The sequence below is a fragment of the Carassius carassius genome, chromosome 34 (genome assembly GCF_963082965.1).
Source record: "Carassius carassius chromosome 34, fCarCar2.1, whole genome shotgun sequence".
NCBI lineage: Eukaryota > Metazoa > Chordata > Actinopteri > Cypriniformes > Cyprinidae > Carassius > Carassius carassius.
In genome coordinates, this window is record NC_081788.1 from 25,159,835 (window position 1) to 25,179,662 (window position 19,828).

The 19,828-nt window shown below is 35.1% G+C and overlaps 2 protein-coding genes across 2 annotated transcripts; both read left to right on the forward strand.

Moving 5' to 3' along the window:
• Nucleotides 1–223: 223 nt before the first annotated feature.
• On the forward strand, nt 224–6,020 carry LOC132114858 (lysosomal amino acid transporter 1 homolog). Its single transcript, XM_059523219.1, has 8 exons — nt 224–320; nt 502–673; nt 1,325–1,454; nt 1,644–1,731; nt 2,544–2,704; nt 2,802–2,894; nt 3,954–4,139; nt 5,261–6,020. The coding sequence occupies exons 2-8, from the start codon at nt 504–506 to the stop codon at nt 5,351–5,353; spliced, it is 921 nt and encodes a 306-aa protein (XP_059379202.1). The 5' UTR covers nt 224–320; nt 502–503; the 3' UTR covers nt 5,354–6,020.
• Nucleotides 6,021–6,670: 650 nt separating this feature from the next.
• Nucleotides 6,671–18,844, forward strand: LOC132114857 (bile acid receptor-like). The gene is made up of 11 exons (XM_059523218.1): nt 6,671–7,454; nt 13,410–13,548; nt 15,113–15,466; nt 16,167–16,307; nt 16,435–16,577; nt 16,697–16,789; nt 16,873–16,960; nt 17,038–17,154; nt 17,498–17,587; nt 17,723–17,836; nt 18,416–18,844. The coding sequence occupies exons 2-11, from the start codon at nt 13,452–13,454 to the stop codon at nt 18,625–18,627; spliced, it is 1,449 nt and encodes a 482-aa protein (XP_059379201.1). The 5' UTR covers nt 6,671–7,454; nt 13,410–13,451; the 3' UTR covers nt 18,628–18,844.
• Nucleotides 18,845–19,828: the final 984 nt, after the last annotated feature.

Genomic DNA, 19,828 nt, shown 5'->3' on the forward strand with positions numbered 1-19,828 from the left:
TGGCAATTCCCTTTGGTATTTTCCCATAAACAAACGAATGTTAACAATATAAGACACATTTGGTAATTTTAGAACATTTAATATTTCAAGGACCGTTTTTTTGTTGTTGTACCGGACAGAAAGCGATCCATCCTTAGCAAGCGAGGCTTCCGGCTGCTTCGCTGTTGATGACGTCACGTCGCAACTATCCAACCACATCGCTAAACTTAACTATTACCTCCTTGTTTTGACTTATTTGTTTTCTCCTCTACATAACTGCGGACAAAAATCGACATACCACTACTATATTCTACCTCAGCAGCCGAGGAGCTACACCACAGGTAATGTGCTAAACGTATTTGTGATGTCCTCTGGTTCCGTGAGTGTTTAAACAACACTGCACTGACCACCAGAAGCACATCTGTTTTCATAAGAATTCCACCTGGGCTGTTTGTAGAAAGCGCTATTCAAATGCAGTGGATTGATTTGATTCCTTCTGATTCCTCTCTGCTGTTTTTCCAGTGATGTCGGATGGAGTTGTGCTCGGCGGTGATGGGAACTTCAGCTCTCTCTGTCCGCTGGGGATTGAGTGGATCTGGTATGGACTGGGTGAATGTGCCCAGGATGCCAGAGACCTCGCCAGTGTTGTTCTTGGACTTCTGTCGATAGTTTGCTTCTTGGTGTCTTCACTACCGTGAGTAGGCCAACTCTTATGCTGCTGCACTGTGAATGGCTTAGTTTTTTCATAACGGATATAAAATGATTTCAGGCACAGCAAGATTTTTGAATACTTCTAGATAAACATTCAAGAGTTTGGGATTTTTTAAATGAATTATTCAGCAATGATGCATTAAAATGGTCAAAAGTGACAGTAAAGACAATAATGTTTTTTTTAATCAATTTTAAATACATGCTGTTCTTTTGAAGTTTCTATTCATCAAATAAACCTGAAAAAATGTATCACAGATTCCACAAAAATATAAAGCAGCACAACTGTCAACATTGATAATCAAAAGACATTTTAATAATATATTAGAATGATTTCTGAAGGATCATGTGACACTGAAGACTGGAGCAATGGCTGCTGAAAATTCAGTTTTGCCATCAGAGGAATGAATTACATTGTAATATATATTAATATTTAAAACCATTATTTAAATTGTAATAATATTTTGTAGTATTAACTATTTCATTTGTATTTTTGATCAAATAAATGCAGACTTGGTGAGCATTAGAAACAAATTTTAACTCATTTTTAAAAATCTTACCCGCCTCCTATATATGTAAAGTGTCATATTTTGCATATTTTTGAGAAATAATGAGCTCATACTGACTGTTACTTTAGGCAATACTACAGTTCCTGCAAGACAGGAAATATGGACAGCGCTCTGTCTATATGGTTCCTGTTATTTTGGCTGGCCGGTGACTTATGCAATCTTATTGGATCATTCTTGGCTGATCAACTTCCACTACAAGTAATTGACCATTTTTACATTCTTTATTCATCACTTTAGATAAAATATCTGCTCAATGAATGAAAATGTACCATTAAAATAATTGCTATTCAAATCGAATGATCCTAGTTTTGCTATAGTTTGAACTGAGGCCTGATTTTATTATTATTTGTTATTATTTTATATTCATCACCCTCATTTCTCCTTTAGAAATACACTGCCGTGTACTACGTCCTGGCAGACCTGTTAATGCTGTCAATGTACTATTACTATAAACTAAAGAATAGGGGATCTAGGGGTGAGTTGGATATCATACTTCACTGGTGACTTAAACATGTCATAAGTTTAGGCTCTTTGGAAACATGTCTCCAGGAAATCATTTTCCTGGCAGGCCTGCTTGGCACATTTGAGATATATATTGTTTTATATTATTATTAGTTCAGTATTTTATATATATATATATATATTATATATATATATATTTTTTTTAATTTTAGTATTTTTTTTCTATTGTAGTATTCATTATAGTATATTATTTTAAATAGTACTAAAATAAAAAATAATAATAATAAAATTAAAATACAAAATTAAATTAAATACAAAATATGAATAAATCCTATAACAGTATATACATTATATACTATTATAGTATTTATTCATAATTTGTATTTAATTTAATTTTGTATTTTAATTTTATAAATTTAATTTTTAATTTTATAAATTTAATTTTTAATTTTAGTACTATTTAACATAATATAATTGATATTTTCATTATTTATTTATTTTAAGTTTAGGTTTTATATTTCTAAATAGCTTTAAATTATCTTTCATTTCAGTTTGAATAATATTAGTACATAAGTTAGTTGCAACATTTCTTATTTTCATTTGATTTTCATATATTTATATTTTGTTACAGTTATTTTAATTCCCGAAAACCATTTTTAATAGCTTTAGTACCAGTGACAAAACTGCTCTAGAATGGCACTCACAGTGTCCCATCACTGCCCTACATTACTGTATATTCTTCCCTGACCTTCAGCTTTCACAGTGTTATAAGAACGTGCTAATGCCTGAAATGCTAATCCATGGAACTGTCTTTCTCCTCTGTAGCCAGTAACAGTGCACTGCTGAATACGCTCAGCATGTTATGTCTTCTGGGAATTACATCTTCCCTCATTAGTGTCCCTCGCTCAGCCCTAGAGGATCAGAGGCCTCTGAGGTTCAAGGCTCGGGCGTTGCTGGCCGTGGAGGAGGACAGCGGATCAGTGCAGGTGAGTAGAGTTAATTTTATCACTGATTAGAGTTGCACTTCATTCATATTCATGGTTTCAGAATTGATTTGAGACGTGATGATTTTATGTTTTTCAGCCCTTCGATACAAAGGAGATAATAGGCTTTGTCTTCGGCTCAGTATCTTCAGTACTGTATTTATGCTCCAGACTGCCACAGATGTACACTAATGTAAGTCTTACTGCATGCATGTGCTGATGAATTTCACAAATATATCAAGAACATGTAATATGTCATCCCAAAACCAAAAGAAATAAATTTTAATTATTTATTTATATATGTATTATTTAATAATTCATGAATGCATTTTTATTTTACATTACATTGTTTTTTTTCTTTTGCAATGTATGTTTATGTTCATTATTGTATTTGCTAATTTATTTCTAATATTTGCAACAGTATTTCTCATTGTTTGGACATTACATTTCACAGATGAGAGGACCAAAATCTACTCTTGATTGCAGTCTTTAATCTGTGCTTATTAAAATGATTGTAAGACAGTAATGAGGATCAACTTTGGGAATAATTGAAATGTTTGGAAGAATTATAAATATGGATTTAGAGATGATTTGTAGTTAAATGTCATTAAAATAATGTCTCTATTCAAAAAATCCTAAAGGAATTGTTCTCCCAATAGTAAAAAAAAACTGGCTGAAAATGTACTCAACCTCAGGACATCCAGTATGTAGCTGAGATTGTTTCTTCATCAGAACACATTTGAAGTAATTTAGCATTAAATCACTTGCTCACTAATGGATCCTCCGCCGGTCTTTGGTTGATTGATGGACTGGAGTTGAGTGGATTATTGTGATGTAGCTGTTATCAGCTGTTTGGAGCCGTTCTGACGGCATCCATTCACTGCAGAGTGATTTAAAAATACTACATTTCTCCAAATCTGTTCTGATGAAGAAACACTCAGCTCCATCTTGGCTGGCTTGAGTGTGAGTACTTTTTTAGCAATATTCACTATTCCTTTAAAGCCCCTAAAAGCTTTTATTTTGTTAATGCAAAATATGGTTTCTTATTTATTTGAACGACTCTTCTACATGTTTAATGTGAATGTTGCATCATTATTGCTTTTGAGACTGTAATCATTGCAGACATCCGTAGTGTCATAGCAGTGACTGACTTCAGTTATTATTCATACATTTGCATGCTACATATGCATGTAACATTTAATTAAAGATGTACAGATATTGCTTCTTAGTGAAGTTGAAATATTCCTTGCAGTTTCAGAGGAAGTCAACAGAGGGCGTGTCTTTTTTCCTATTCGCTCTCGTGATTCTGGGAAACACAACATATGGCATCAGTGTGCTACTGAAGAACCCAGATCCAGGGCAGGGAGAGGCCAGCTATATCATACACCACCTCCCCTGGCTCATCGGCAGCCTGGGAACGCTCTCACTTGACCTTATAGTATCCTTTAAAGCCACCACATTTTAAACACGGAGCTGTGTGAGGTCACTGATTCCCAACACTGTCCTCATGGACCTACAGATGTCAAATGTCTGGACTCATATTGTAAATGAGAATTTAGAGGAGAAAACATGCTCATGAAATTGTCATGACAATAATTCCATACCAAAATTCGTAATAGAACTAAAACAGGCTTCCGTGTAAATGTAATATTATTTTGGAAGCAGTTTATTTTACAGTCCTATTCCTCATGTACATACTATGTACTTATTATAGTAATTACAATAACTAGAGTACCCTACCCCTTGTAGTTACCTTGTATTACCAGAACTTTCTTAGATAAATACACTGCAAGTACACTATAAGTACATGTAAGTTCACATACTGTAAAATAAAGTGCAACAATTATTTTAATAATGTAGCCATAAAAATATGTTGCTTAATAATAGACAAACGTTTTTGTCAATGAAACCATGACACACTAGGAGTATTATAGTTAACTAGAAAAAAAAAAAATATATATATATATAAATATATATAATTATTTTTTAAAATTATTTTTAGTAATTGAAATGAACGTTAACAAATTAAATATACAACAACTTTTGGCCAGTTGCAAAGGACCCCCCCCCCCACATTTCTGTGTAGTTTAACCTGATTATAACTGAAACTGAAAAAAAAAACGTTTTAAAAAAGTAAATAAAAATAACAAACTTTAAAGTTAAAATGAAAACAAAATATACAAATAAAATGAATAAAAATAAAACTGGTGTCCCCAATGCAATGCTTAACTGTGTTGCTGCTAAATTACATTGATTAATTGACACGGTTTGTTTTGGAAACATGGAGTCAAAGGTCACATGACTTATGTTATGGACAATATTTCGTAAATATTTGAGTCATTGTGTTTTTGACCTTCTGGATCACATGAGGTCATATATATTGACGAAACTCTGATTGTTGCCATAGCATCCAGCTGTGTGTTTTACATCACTGACGTCATGTGACTTCCTTTCATGTGAAGCTCATTTGTCAGAATCCCATGAGCACTGAGCCTGGTCTGAATTCATGCAGAATAGTATAAAAATATTTCATGTTTTTGCCTTGACATGTTTCTTTAGATATCCGTGCAGTTCATGATGTACAGCAAATCACCTCGGGATTCTGCAGATGGAGATGAAGATGAAGAGACAGCTGTGCTTCTCTATAACTGAACAATTCCTGTCCCTGCTTTGACTGGAGGAAATGCTGGAGATGTTTGTTGAGCTTCACATTTCCACAGCCACAGCTGAGACACGAGAATCACTATTTTTGTTCCCTAATAGTATTTGCTAGATGTATATTAATAGGGTTTATACCTAGCATTGTCAGTGGTTAAAAATATATATTTTTTCAGATTGTGAATAGTTAACTTTAAGTGGCTCAATATTTGGCACCAAAGGGAATTATTGAAACCCTTTTGTAATGTTTGTACTGTACCTCAGAATTCGTTTTATTTTGTTTTAAAACTCATACATTTATGTTCATACAACTATAATTTTTCTTTTATACAGTTGAATGAAAGCTGTCTTCAGCAAGATCTAACAGTCATGACTAAGAAAGAACTGTGAACATGTTCTGCCTTCAGTCTGTGTGCTATGATGATCTTAATAAGCTGTTTTTGTGCAATCTTTTTGGTATTGTAAAGATGTTTTTAGTTTTTATATTGTGGCCTTTGAGTTGATTTAACATTGGACCTGTCAGTCAGTTCGTACCTTCATTGAAGTTCATATAGTCTTTTTTTTACTTGTCTGTTTTTTTCTTTCTTTCTGTCTTTCTTTATTTTTTGTCCTGTATTAAAGCACAACACTCACTAAAGAGTTTAGTTTTTCTGAGGCCAAACATGCTTGAATTGTTTCTTTTTTTGGTGTGGACAATCAATTTGTTTACATCCCCTTCATATTCATCTTACCAAGCAAATCATCAACATGAAATTGCTTTTGCCAGTCATTTTGCTTCTGTAATGTAATGAATGAAAAGAAAAATAATGATGGAACATTTTTATCTATCAGAAATTGGAAGAGGTAAATTTGAGAATCAGCAGATTGCCAGTTCCAACATTTGAGGAAGCTTTCTGACTTGGAGGCAGTGTTCTAAATGTAGGCTCTGTTCCAAAACCTGGCGGGTTGCCTTTGTTGCCTACTCCACATACAGTATGCACATGAAATGGATCTCCAGCAGTATTATTTAAAAACTTATGTGTTTGTCATTTTTATCATTAATATATCTATTATTGTTTTATAGGTTTAGTCATTTTAGTAATTCAACTATTTTATTTCAGTTATTTGCCAGCTTTAATTTTTTTAAGTTTACACTTTCTAATAGTGTAACTAGTCAGCTTCCACTAGTCTAGGTTCCAAAAACAGCGCCTTTTTGAATCTCTTGGATACATTTTTTTCATTTCAGGAAGGACCTCGTATCCCTGTTCTACTCCATGGTTCATATCAGCAGCCCTGATGTTCCTGGAAAAACACATCTATGTTGTTTTTCCTCATTATAATAGTTGCTGCCATTAGCATCCTGTTAGTTGAGAGCATCAGGGCAGGATCTGGAACCCTCAGAATGTCCCCTCTGCCCCCAGTGAAGAACATGAAGGGCCCACCCATGGAGCAGAAGGAGTTTGGGTCTCTGTGTGTGTGTGTGTGAGAGAGAGGGAGAGAGACAGATAAGGGGGTCTTGAGTTGCGTGCCTCCAGCTGAATGTGTAGTGACACGTAGGAGTGTGTTGGGGTGGTTGTGAAAGCCTTGCTGAGCAAGTACGTTCTCTGAGGAGCAGCAGGAAGAATGGAGAGATAGCGTGCGCTCATCCATCAGTTAGATGAACCATGGCTGTTTATAAACACTGGGCTGCTGGGAATGTTCTAATGAGCCCACTCATTCACATAGTGTGCATCCAGAAATCAGTCATTATTTTACTTAAACAACTCCTCATTCCCATCACGGCCCTCTCTGATTGTGTTCAACAGGTCCAAACCATTTAATATATATTCAGAACTTTTTCTGCCAACAGTGAAGTTGATCTTAAAAGCTGTACAGGACCATGTTAAAGTGTCTTTTTTGATGTATTATCGACTTTCTGTGCCCCCGTGTTTAAACTTGCACACGTACTGGTATGTGTTTGAAAGGTTTGTGTTGGAGGGAAGCGCTGTTTGTTTTGCGCATGTGTGTTCCAGTGTGTGTTTGGCAAGTGTTGGACGTCAGGGGCTGAACTGCTGTCAACTTCACAAATGCAAGAGACATATCAAGCTGAGATCCAGCACACGCAACATCAGAGCTGGTGAGTACACAGTCTGTATTCTCTAGAAACTGTCAGCACTACCAGCATTTTTGTAAATTCTTACAATATCACATTTTTCTAATTCTTGCATATGAATTTGAAATAAGTGATTTTCTTTTTACCTTTTATAATGGATGATTTAGAATGCATTGTAAAGAAAAAGCAGCCAGTGAGGGTCCAGCATACATGTCTGTCTGCTTGTTTAAAAAGCATCCCAGGATGCAACTCATGAATTTAGTTCCTTAGATAAGAAAGAAATAATAATAATAAAAAACTATATATATAGTTTTTAATTATTATTACTTTTTTAATGCACCACCATTACAATACTTGGGGTTGGTAAGATTTTATAAGATTTCTTATGCTAATCAATGCTGTATTTATCTGGTCAAAAATATAGTAAAAATAGTATTTAAAATCACTGTTTTCTATTTTAAAATGTCATTTATTCCTGTGATACAAAGCTGAATTTTCAGTATCATTACTCCAGTCTTCAGTATCACATGATCCTTCAGATTTCATTGTAATATGACGATTTGCTGCTCAAGAAACATTTATTATTATTATCATCAATATGAAAACAATTGTACTGTTTTATATTTTTATGGAATTGGTGAAGCATTTTTTAATGCATGTTTTCTTATCTCAACCCTAACCCTAATCTTGAATAATCATTAATGAAATTCAAAAGAACAGCATTTCTTTGAAATAGAAATCTGTTGCAACATTAATTAATGTCTTTACTGTCACATTTGATTGATTTAATGCAATAAATAAATAAATAAACTGCTGAATATAACTATTAATTTATTTTAGTAAAAATTGCATTACAAATTGTAGATTTATAACACTGTGCTTAAAATATCTCTATAAGCATCATAAATGTCTTGATGTTTTGTGTATCAGTTTAAACCTTCCCAAGTTCCTCTGCTAAGTAGCAGTTCTGCTGTTTTTTGGTATATTCTAAAGTCTCCTTCAAACTCACACAACAATCATCATCTTCAGTTTTGGCTTTGGTGGGTCAGTGTGAACATGACAGTTCTGTTTCCCAATATTCCAAATCTAACAGACAACTAAAGAATGTTTGAAATGTTGGAGTTTGTCAAGCAGCTATTTAGACATTCTGTTGGATGTTTATTCTGTCTGTGAGCTGCTACACAGAAGTTAACATCACAGACAGAAATCAATGATAAGTTGCCATTTAATCAATATGCACTTTGTTTTTAATAGACTAGAATTTTTCAACTGCATTATCTATGTGGCTACATTACATTTTCATTATCACTGAGTTAACCAGCCTTACGTCAATCTGTCATGATGAACCACTGTTGATAAGCATACATTCAAAACATTACAAGCACCTCTGGACTTTAATCCAACACCCCGTTTGTGCTACTGCTAACTTATAATATTGCCTATGTAGTCAGCTCACTAGGTTTCAGCGCCTTTTTGAACCTCTTGGACACATTTTATACATAAATATAAAAGTCTAATCTAAGAATCCCGTTTCCTTCTTAAAACTCTAAACATGGCCTGGCTACAAGCAGCTAGCTAACATCAAATAAGATAATACATGAAGAAATGAAGGCACATGTTGAAAATAGCAGAATGCTTCTCATGCAAAACTTTCACTCTTAAAAAGAAAGGTTCTTCATTGGCATATGGTTCCATGAAGAACTTTTGACATCCATTGGACCTTTCTTTTTCAACAAGAGGTTATTTAGTGGAAAAATGCTCTTCACACTAAGAAAAAAATGGTTCTTTTAAGAAAGGTTCTCTAAAAGGTTCTTTTGGGAACCAGAAATGGTTCTTCTATGGGGTTATTGAGAAAAATCATTTTTGGATTTTTTAGAATGAGAAGAACCACTGTTATGATATGCTGAAGGCATGTTTATTTATATAGTTGCTATTTAAGTTCTTGTGAAAACTGTGAAAAATTGAGTGTTCAAACTCTAACCCCATCTGGAACGAACCGTCCATGGAGTTCAAAGAAGGTCTTTTTGTTAATCATGCTGAGTTTTTTTTTTGACAAAAGAACCCCCAGTCATTGTGATGGATGGCATGGGAGCGATAGCAAAAATGTTACTCCCTTGGGTCTCAGAGGCACTAATCATATCTATATTTCGACATTGTGAAACTGAGTTCAGCCTCTTTGAGATGCTACCACAATAACGCCATCGAGGATGTTCCATGTCAGTGCAAAGAGCAGGATATGACAGGGCACGTGTGAGCGTCCGTGTCATAACTCGAGGAGATTTCAGGAAAGCCTGCCCCTTCATGGGGTCTAAAGTATACCGGGTGGGAAGGTTAGATTCTTGCAGTCCTCAATCTTTTAAATGTCAAAGATTAACTGCATAACAAACAGAGCCGTGGCAAACACAGCGTGTATAAACACTCCCTAAAGCCCCAGAGATGAGTTGGATGTCACTGTCATTCCTCTTGGGAAACAGAGAGCGACCCACATTGCCACACAGAACACAAAGTTAAACTGAATGAGAACGGGAGGAATTATAGTTCAGAGGATATATCAATAATGTTTTTTTTATTTTTATCCATGTTTAAAAGAATTTGAGATGCTGGTAACAGTAGTATTGAGCACTACAGAATTTCTGAGAACTGAGTCATGCAGGTGAACTTTGAACGAAATTGATCAAATGTGACAGTAGGCTTTAGCATTGTGACAAAATATTTATATTACAAATAGTTATTTCTATCGGACTTTCTACTCATCAAAGAATACTGAAAAAATGTTTTATGGTTTCAACTTTGATAATAAAAAGAAATGTCTATTGAGGATCAAATCAGCATAATATGATTTCTGAAAATGTAGATGTGCCATCACAAGAATAAATTACATTTTACAATATTTTCCAATAAAATAGCTATTTCAAATAGTAATGACATTTCATAATATTACTGTTTTCAGTGTATTTTTGATCAAATAAATGCAGCCTTGGTGAGCATAAAAGATTCTTCCAAAAACATAAAAAAAAACCTTGCCGATTTGTTATATACAAAAATATTTGCAGTGCATCACATACAGTACATGTAAATAAAAATTGTGCTGAATAAGATAACCAATTTCGCATTTTAACAGATGCTTAGTATTTTATTACAACATTCTCATGCTGTAAGCGAATATCAGCATAGTTGTGAACAATGAGTCATTTCACACAAATTCCAGGACACCAGTACGCGTATAAAGCAAAGTTTCTCTTTCACTAGTGAACAAACACTAAACCCTCCAATGTAAATGAAACTGAAAATGTTTCTCCTTGACTTTGTTCAATTAAGTCAGTTCATACAGCAGCCCATACTACAGTCGTGGTCAAACGTTTTGAGAATTACATAAATATTGGAAATTGGAAAAGTTGCTGCTTATGTTATGAAGAGTGATCAGATGAATTGCATAGTCCTTCTTTGCCATGAAAATTAACTTAATCCCAAAAAAACCTTTCCACTGCATTTCATTGCTGTCATTAAAGGACCTGCTGAGATCATTTCAGTAATTGTCTTGTTAACTCAAGTGAGAATGTTGACGAGCACAAGGATGGAGATCATTATGTCAGGCTGATTGGGTTAGAATGGCAGACTTGACATGTTAAAAGAAGGGTGATGCTTGAAATCATTGTTCTTCCATTGTTAACCATGGTGACCAGCAAAGAAACGCGTGCAGCCATCATTGCGTTGCATAAAAATGGCTTCACAGGCAAGGATATTGTGGCTACTAAGATTGCACCTAAATCAACAATTTACAGGATCATCAAGAACTTCAAGGAAAGAGGTTCAATTCTTGTAAAGAAGGCTTCAGGGCGTCCAAGAAAGTCCAGCAAGTGCCAGGATCGTCTCCTAAAGAGGATTCAGCTGCGGGATCGGAATGCCACCAGTGCAGAGCTTGCTCAGGAATGGCAGCAGGCAGGTGTGAGCGCATCTGCACGCACAGTGAGGCCAAGACTTCTGGAAGATGGCCTGGTGTCAAGAAGAAGCCACTTCTCTCCAAAAAAACATAAGGGACAGATTGATCTTCTGCAGAAAGTATAGTGAATGGACTGCTGAGGACTGGGGCAAAGTCATATTCTCCGATGAAGCCCCTTTCCGATTGATTCCGATTGTTGTGCCCAAAAACACAGCCATGAATAAAGAATGGTACCAAAACACCCTCCAACAGCAACTTCTTCCAACAATCCAACAACAGTTTGGTGAAGAACAATGCATTTTCCAGCACGATGGAGCACCGTGCCATAAGGCAAAAGTGATAACTAAGTGGCTCGGGGACCAGAATGTTGAAATTTTGGGTCCATGGCCTGGAAACTCCCCAGATCTTAATCCCATTGAGAACTTGTGGTCAATCCTCAAGAGGCGGGTGGACAAACAAAAACCCACTTATTCTGACAAACTCCAAGAAGTGATTATGAAAGAATGGGTTGCTATCAGTCAGGATTTGGCCCAGAAGTTGATTGAGAGCATGCCCAGTCGAATTGCAGAGGTCCTGAAAAAGAAGGGCCAACACTGCAAATACTGACTCTTTGCATAAATTTCATGTAATTGTTGATAAAATCCTTTGAAACGTATGAAGTGCTTGTAATTATATTTCAGTACATCACAGAAACAACTGAAACAAAGATCTAAAAGCAGTTTAGCAGCAAACTTTTTGAAAACTTATATTTATGTAATTCTCAAAACTTTTGGCCACGACTGTACATACCTCTTTAGAGCATGTCAATTATATTCATTGTATTCTGAGTGATTTGGCTGAGTAGGATGTGTTCCTAAATCAACATCCTTGTTTTTGATTGGAATATTGTTCCAGGACTAATTCAGTTTATAGGGGTTATGTTTTAAGAAAAGTCTCAAAATATGGCCCAGTGTAACCGCTAAAAATGTGATTAGTCCTGGAAAAATATTTCAGTCAAACATCCTACTTGGCAAAAGAAAATGGTTTGTTGTGTGAACTGACTACAGCAAAATAGTCAAATTTTCAGTTCTATGTATGTAAAAGGGCTTAGTATTTATGTTCACATGGTACTGGAGACGTGAAAGAGAAAGTTTTGTTTAACACCATTGATAGAACATATCAGTGCTCTGATATTTATGTGCAGTAACTCATTGTTCACAGCAATGCTAACATTTGTTTGCAGCATAAGCATGTTCAGGTACAATACAATGCATTGTGTGATGTTTTAGGTTTAAAGAAAACTTCTGTAAAATTAACAGATAATGTCCAGACTGGAAACAGGTAGTATATTTTTTCTTACAGTGTAGGGATCAACACAGGGATAGGTTTATGATTTTTTTTCCCTAAGTGATAGTTATTTTTTAGTGCTGAAGTTAAGAATAAGGCATTTTTCGCGTTGCTTTGGAACTTGATGCTTTGCACCAGTTTCCAAGCCACAAAATTGCTCCCTGTGGATATCATTCAGTAAACAACCAAAACGGTTTATATAAAAAAAAAAAATTATATATATATATATATATATATATATATATATATATATATATATATCAGATCCACTATGGTAGCCACTCTCTTTAAAGTGTATTGCAGGTCCTCTTTAGAGTTACTGAACAAAAGTGTGAGTTAAGGTACGTTCACACAGCTGCTATTGAATGCTGGGAGTCAGCTACAGGCCAGACCTGTTGAGGGTGTTTGGGACAGGCTGCTCTTTGTGAGGCATTTTCTGTGAAACTCATGCCAGAACAGCTGTTCGGACACACAGGCCTCATCTCTCGTCCTATTCTCACAGTCGATGATCTTCAGATCCTCTCAGAGCCCCAGAGGAGGCCAGACGGAGATCTTCACAGTATTCACTGGATTTTGTCATAACCTTTTCATGACAGTGATGCCTAAAATAGCTCGTCTTTCCCTAGGGTTGGAGGGCTTGCTGAAGACATATTTGAAGGCATTGGATTATGATCCTCAAACAGGGTGAATGAAAGTTTTTGTGCTCTTTATAGATTCAGACATTTTCAGTGAAGAGCAAGAATCCAACTGATCAGATGAGAGAGGGCACTGATCCTGAGTTGAGCATGTCAATCGGTGGCTATCTCTCGGCATCAGACACATTTGACATCACAGAGACGCCACAGTACTATGGTAAGATTACACTTTACTATATATAAATCAATTCATCATAGAATTACAATACTGTTAAAGTGATAGTTTACCCAAAAATTTAAATTTCTGTCATCATTTTCTCACGCTTATTTCATTCAGACCCTGAACTAACTTAATTTCTTAAAAAAAAAAAAAAAAATATATATATATATATATATATATATATATGTATATTTCTTTATTATTATTATTTATTTATTTTTAAATGTGTGTTTTGGTCATGCAATGAGAACCATTATTGTTTTTGACCCCACTGACTTTCACTGAATCAGTGTTGTTATTGTTAACTACAAAACTATTAAAAACCATTTTTGTTAATTGAAGTTATTAAATAATTGCTAAAATAGAAATTTGCTACATAGAAAATTTTAAGAAAATAAAAACTAATAAAATTGACAAAAAAAATCACTGAAACCAAAATAAAAACCAGAAAATATAATAATCATCACTGATTATAATAATAGTATATTATAATAAAATTTAGAATAGTATAATAATATTTTTGTGGCACTATAACTGCAATAATAAGTAAATATATTTACCTTAGAGCACTCTGTCTCTGTAGCTAAATAAACTACATGAATAAAATTATCACTTTACTGGATTTCTTCATTGATGCCATGTTGAAGTATGGTCATGTGACCAATCATATATTATGCACAGTGGTTTGTTTCCTCTGTCCTCTAGTTCATTACATTAATATCTGAATGTCCAAATATTATTTCCCAGATGGTGTCTTGAGACACAATTACTGTCTGAATAGTGCTTTTTCAGTTTTGTTTTGTCATTTAACTTACTGTGGCATCTTAGAAGGTCGGTCAATGATAGTATATTTGCAGCTGCTTACCAGCATTAATGTTTATGAAAAACTCCAGTGGTTTACAAACAGATACTTTCACTGAAAAGTTATGCTCTAGCTGTAACAGGACATAAAACACCTGTGAAAAAGACAGCACTGAAGGCAAGTAAAGAGACCACCACACTGCAAAAGGATATTTATGGATGACACAGAAAAACAGAGATGGATTTGCTGAAATTGGTTGGAAGAGATCAGTTTTACTCAAATAGAATTTTTCTCATGTGAAATATTATATTATTTTGCTCGTTGTCACTACTAGTTCTCAAGTGTCTGTAACGGCGTAAAAAAAAAACAACTACTATGGACAGATGTGCTTCAGAAATGTTGCCAGTTGTGACATATGTTCCCTCTATGGGGGATCTTAAATCTAAAATCCATCTTTACAACCTTCCCGCCGACAGAGAAAACATCAGGATGGCTCCATTCTGTACGGTTATAAAAACCTCATAAGCTTCAAAGCAAATAACAACCATAAACAAAACTGTAACCTCTTCAGCTGCATCCTGTTTCCAGAGACAGAAAAGATTCAAAAGTTCTTGCTCTGGGATTATTACTTTTATTTTTTATTACGTCCCAAAGGTCTCATAAAAGACGTTAGGTAATTTGAGAATCATGTGAGAAAGGAACATATTTCTTGTAAATAATTTAATTAATCAAGATGTTCTACAATCATCATTGCTGCAGATGTTCTTGTGGATCCACTGAGCTGCTCTTATCAGGAACCAGATCTACAAAGCCCTCTCTATAACCACCAGCCGTTCAGCCATGTCAATGTGCAGTTTTCAATGTATGGAGCGCCAAACGCTCAAGCGTGCAACCCACAGTACTCCTACAGCCATCAGTGCTCTGAGTTCACCTGTGAACCAGACATGGAGGTCCAAAGCCCAACAAGAGGCAGCATTGTCGGTCTTCCAGTGCCAAAAAGGACCAGGATGGGCCATGGAGCTCGAGTGAAGGGCCAGGATGAGCTGTGTGTGGTGTGTGGAGATAAAGCCTCGGGATATCACTACAATGCCCTCACCTGTGAGGGATGCAAAGGTTGGACAATCACAATAGTACAGAATTTTAAGACAACATAAATCCATGAGGCACTTCTTGAATTTACAGTATCAACTAATGTCCAAAATCAGTACTTATAAGACTCCATGTAATGGCTTGATGAGCACAGGTTTCTTTCCTGTGTTCCTTTGAAAACAGGAAGTAGGGTGGGATATATCTAAGAGCTTGTCTAATTTTTTTAAATAGCCAAAAGACTGAATTGTAAGAATATACAATACCATTCAAAGGTTTGGTCTCAGTAAGTTTTTTTTTTCCAGAAAATACATTAAATAAATAGATTTATAATTTTACTAGAGATTTCTATTTCAAATAAATGTTTCAACTTTTTATTAATCAAAAAATCCTGAAAAAACAAAACAGTTTTCACAGAAATATTAAGCAGCAAAAGTATTTTCAACATTGATAATATTTACGGAGCAGCAAATCAGCATATTAGAATGATTTTTGAAACATCACGTGACACTGAAGACTGGAGTAATGATGCTGACAATTCAGATTTGCCATTACAGGAATAGATAATTTTTTTTAAATGGTAATATTTCACATCATTACTGATTTTTCTGCATTTTTGATCAAATAAATGCAGCATTGTTGAGCAGAAGAGACTTCTTTCAAAATCATCAAAAACGTCTTACCGACCCCAAACTTTTTAAACAGTAGAGTATCTCTCTTGGCTTAGGTTTCTTCAGACGCAGCGTGACTAAAAAGGCAGTGTACCGCTGCAAGAGTGGTGGAAACTGTGAGATGGACATGTACATGCGGAGAAAGTGTCAGGACTGCAGACTGCGCAAATGCAGAGCCGTCGGGATGCTGGCAGAGTGTGAGATTGACGTAAAAACTTCTAGACTGATCTGAGTCTTTTTCTGTAACTTCTGGGGAAACTGATAACATTAGATGCTACTCTACCCAACAACACTTAGAATCTAATTTTTTTTTTTTTTTGTCAGGTCTGCTTACAGAGGTGCAATGCCAGTCAAAGAGACTGAGGAAGGGCACCAATCACAGAGGACACAATGGATCCCCAGGAAAAGCTGAAGATGACTACACTGAAAGCAGAAGTGTCTCATCCACCAGCAGATTCACCACACGGGTAAAACTCTCTCAGATTATTTAGACTTTCCAAGCATGGAATTTGAGTTTTAGTGAGATTTGAAGCCTGTTATATTTGAAAAATTCCTAAGTTTCTGGTCTTTAAAATACTGTTTGCAGGTATCTGGTTTCTCCAGAGAGCAGAGATGCATTCTGAATAGAATTGTTGAGGCTTATCGTAGGTACATAATTCAAGACAACACGCACTGCCGGGTATGTCTTTTTCCATTAAAAATGAAGACAGACATACTGTCCATAATACATAATAAGAAGACATCATTCTTTTCTATCCTCAGGTGCCTCTGTGGTCTAGTTCGACAAACAGTTTAGATCTGACTCCTCCTCAGACGGAGAAGCTTTTGCAATTTTTAAGGATTGTACCTGGTCAGTATCATCCGGCTTCTCTTAGAACACACCACACACCTCTACATACAACTAATTTGTGGTCATCTTTTATTTAGGGTTTGAGCTTTTGGATAGTTCTGACCAGAACACCCTTCTGTCTAGCTCTTCAGTTGAAGTCATGTTCCTACTCTTAGCTCAGCAGTTCTCTGAGAACCCCACTACTGTCTGCACTGGTAATCACATACACTATTATATAATCTGACATGATGTGTCTATTTCCAAAAGCAACAACAAACAGTGCTAACATAAACTCGCAATGTGCTGTACTTCTACCAAAGAAATTATGATCCTAATCTCTATATGCGTATTGAAATTTCAGTTGACCAGACAGTGATTCATCTTTTATGAATAGTTAAAATATTTGTGTCTGGGACATTGTGAGTTTTAAACAGCTTAGCTTATTTGTGTTCTATAAATACATTCTGCCCATAAAGCATTGTTAAAATTGTCAATTGAACAGAAAACTAAACACATTATAGATCAATAATGACTCACTGCTGTGTTTTTTACCACCAGCTTTATACTCCGCAAATACGAATAACTCAAACCCTGATTGGTTGAAAACTTTAGAGTCCAAGACTGAGAACAGGACATTGACACACTCAGGTGATCTATAATGAACAGTGATAATCATAGCAGGAAAGTCTCACATTACATGCAGTGATTTAGACAATATAATGAGACATCACTTGGATTAATGTTTTTGTCTCTACTAATATTGTGATTTTTATTTTTGTTAAGGGTTGAATGAGGAGTTCTTGAGGTCTGTGGTAAATTTCCTCCACAGCATGGTGACTATTGCAGTAACCGAGGCTGAATATGCACTTCTAACAGCGACTGCAGTGTTATGTTCAGGTCTGTGGATTATGATTAACACAACTGTGACTCATTTCTATGTGAACTTCCACTATATTCAAGTCAGATAGCAAATGTCAAAGGTTTAACTTACAAAAAAGTTTTTGGTTCTCTGAAGAACCTTTCAGAACTACCGTATTTTTGGACTATAAGTCGCATCAGTCCAAAAATACGTCATGATGAGGAAAAAAACATATAAGTCTGGACTATAAGTCGCATTTATTTAGAACCAAGAGAAAACATTACCGCCAGAGGGCTGTAGACGGTAATGTTTTCTATTGGTTCATTTCTCTCGGTTCATGTCAAATTAATTTTGATAAGTAAGTCACACCTGACTATAAGTCGCAGGTCCAGCCAAACTATGAAAAAAGTGCGACTTATAGTCCGGAAAATACGGTATTTTTATTTAGGTGTGAAGAACATTTTTCAACTATAAAAGAACCTTTTTTTTGCAATTGAGTGATTGCATGGATGTTAAAGGTTCTTCATGGAACCGTAGATGCCTATATAAAAACTTTATCATTAAGAGTGTATAGAACCGCTTCAAATGACCTCTACCTTTTCCCTGTTGTGAAGCAGACAGGCCGTCCCTGCATGCAGTGGGCTGTGTTGAGAACTTACAGGAGTTTGTTTTGGAGCTCTTGTCCCGAGCTTGCTGCTGCTGTAGTCAGGGGACGGCACAAGACCCGCGACGCTTCGCCAGGCTCCTGGGACGGCTGACAGAGCTGAGAACACTTCGACACAACCACCTCACCCTCGTCCCACAGCAGCCCTGGGACATGCAGTCTTGAGACAACCTTTAGGGAGAGAGAGATATATGACATCTGATCTCTGTTGCAATACACTTTTTTTTTTTTTTTTTGCTCAGAACAATATCCCAGGTCAGTGTACTTTTGGTTACCCATGTGCAAATGTAGTTTAGTTTAATAAAAAATTAAAACAAATGTAAGCTTCATGATGTAATGATTTCATATATGCATTAAATAAACAATTTTATTTATTGTTTTATTGACTACTTTTCATTCATGTTATAATACATATGAATTTGCATTTATACATTTTCAGATCCACGTTAATAATAAATATGTAATATTTTAAATATATATATATATATTTTTGCATTGCACGTTTTTTTTTTTAATAGTACTGCAAATTCATAACCTTTGGCAAAAGTTGTCATTTTGAATTCAAAATGTAATTAAAGTGATTTGTTTAGAGTATGGTTGTAAGCATCCAAACATTTACAAAATATTAATTTTTCAACAGAAGACCACCTAATAGTTTTAGCCTTTAATGATATATTGATTTTATAGCGTGCTTTGGGTTATGAATCAAAGTAGTATTTGACTAAACTAAACTATTGACTAACAATCATATAATGAAGTGGTAGGATTCTCACTGTTGCCCCCTTAAAAAAGAAATAGGTGCATGACTTAATTTTAAGGCTGGAAATGACTCTTGGTTGATATTTCAATTTTACTTTCTCTCCATACCATTTAGAAGATACCTTTAAAATATTTATTTATAATAGCAATGTCTGTCTGATGTTTTGCCTTTAGATTTTAATTTCCCTGTGACCACAAATGAAACTGTGATAAAGTGGATGTATCAATATATGAATTTTTAACTTTTCAAATTCCAAACTGAAATCTGGCTTTGAATGTTACAGAGATGCACAGTAACAGTTTGTCTTTTGCTTAGATTTAATCATCTTCCAGCCATTTAAAAGGAACATCAAGCACCTTGGAACAATCTAGAAAATACAATTCATTAACCTCACAAAGTTGAGGTCTATATGTTTAGTAAAAATACGTAAAAACTGAGCATTTTTTTAAGGTATCGAATACTACACCCATTATTGATAAACTAGATTAAACCCTTTATTGGCTTGCTTACAATTATTTACGATTTAAAATATTGATTTGTGAGTTCATCAAATTAAATGCATGACTGTAATTGAATGAAAGGAGCTAAGGTTTACTGAGTTCATGG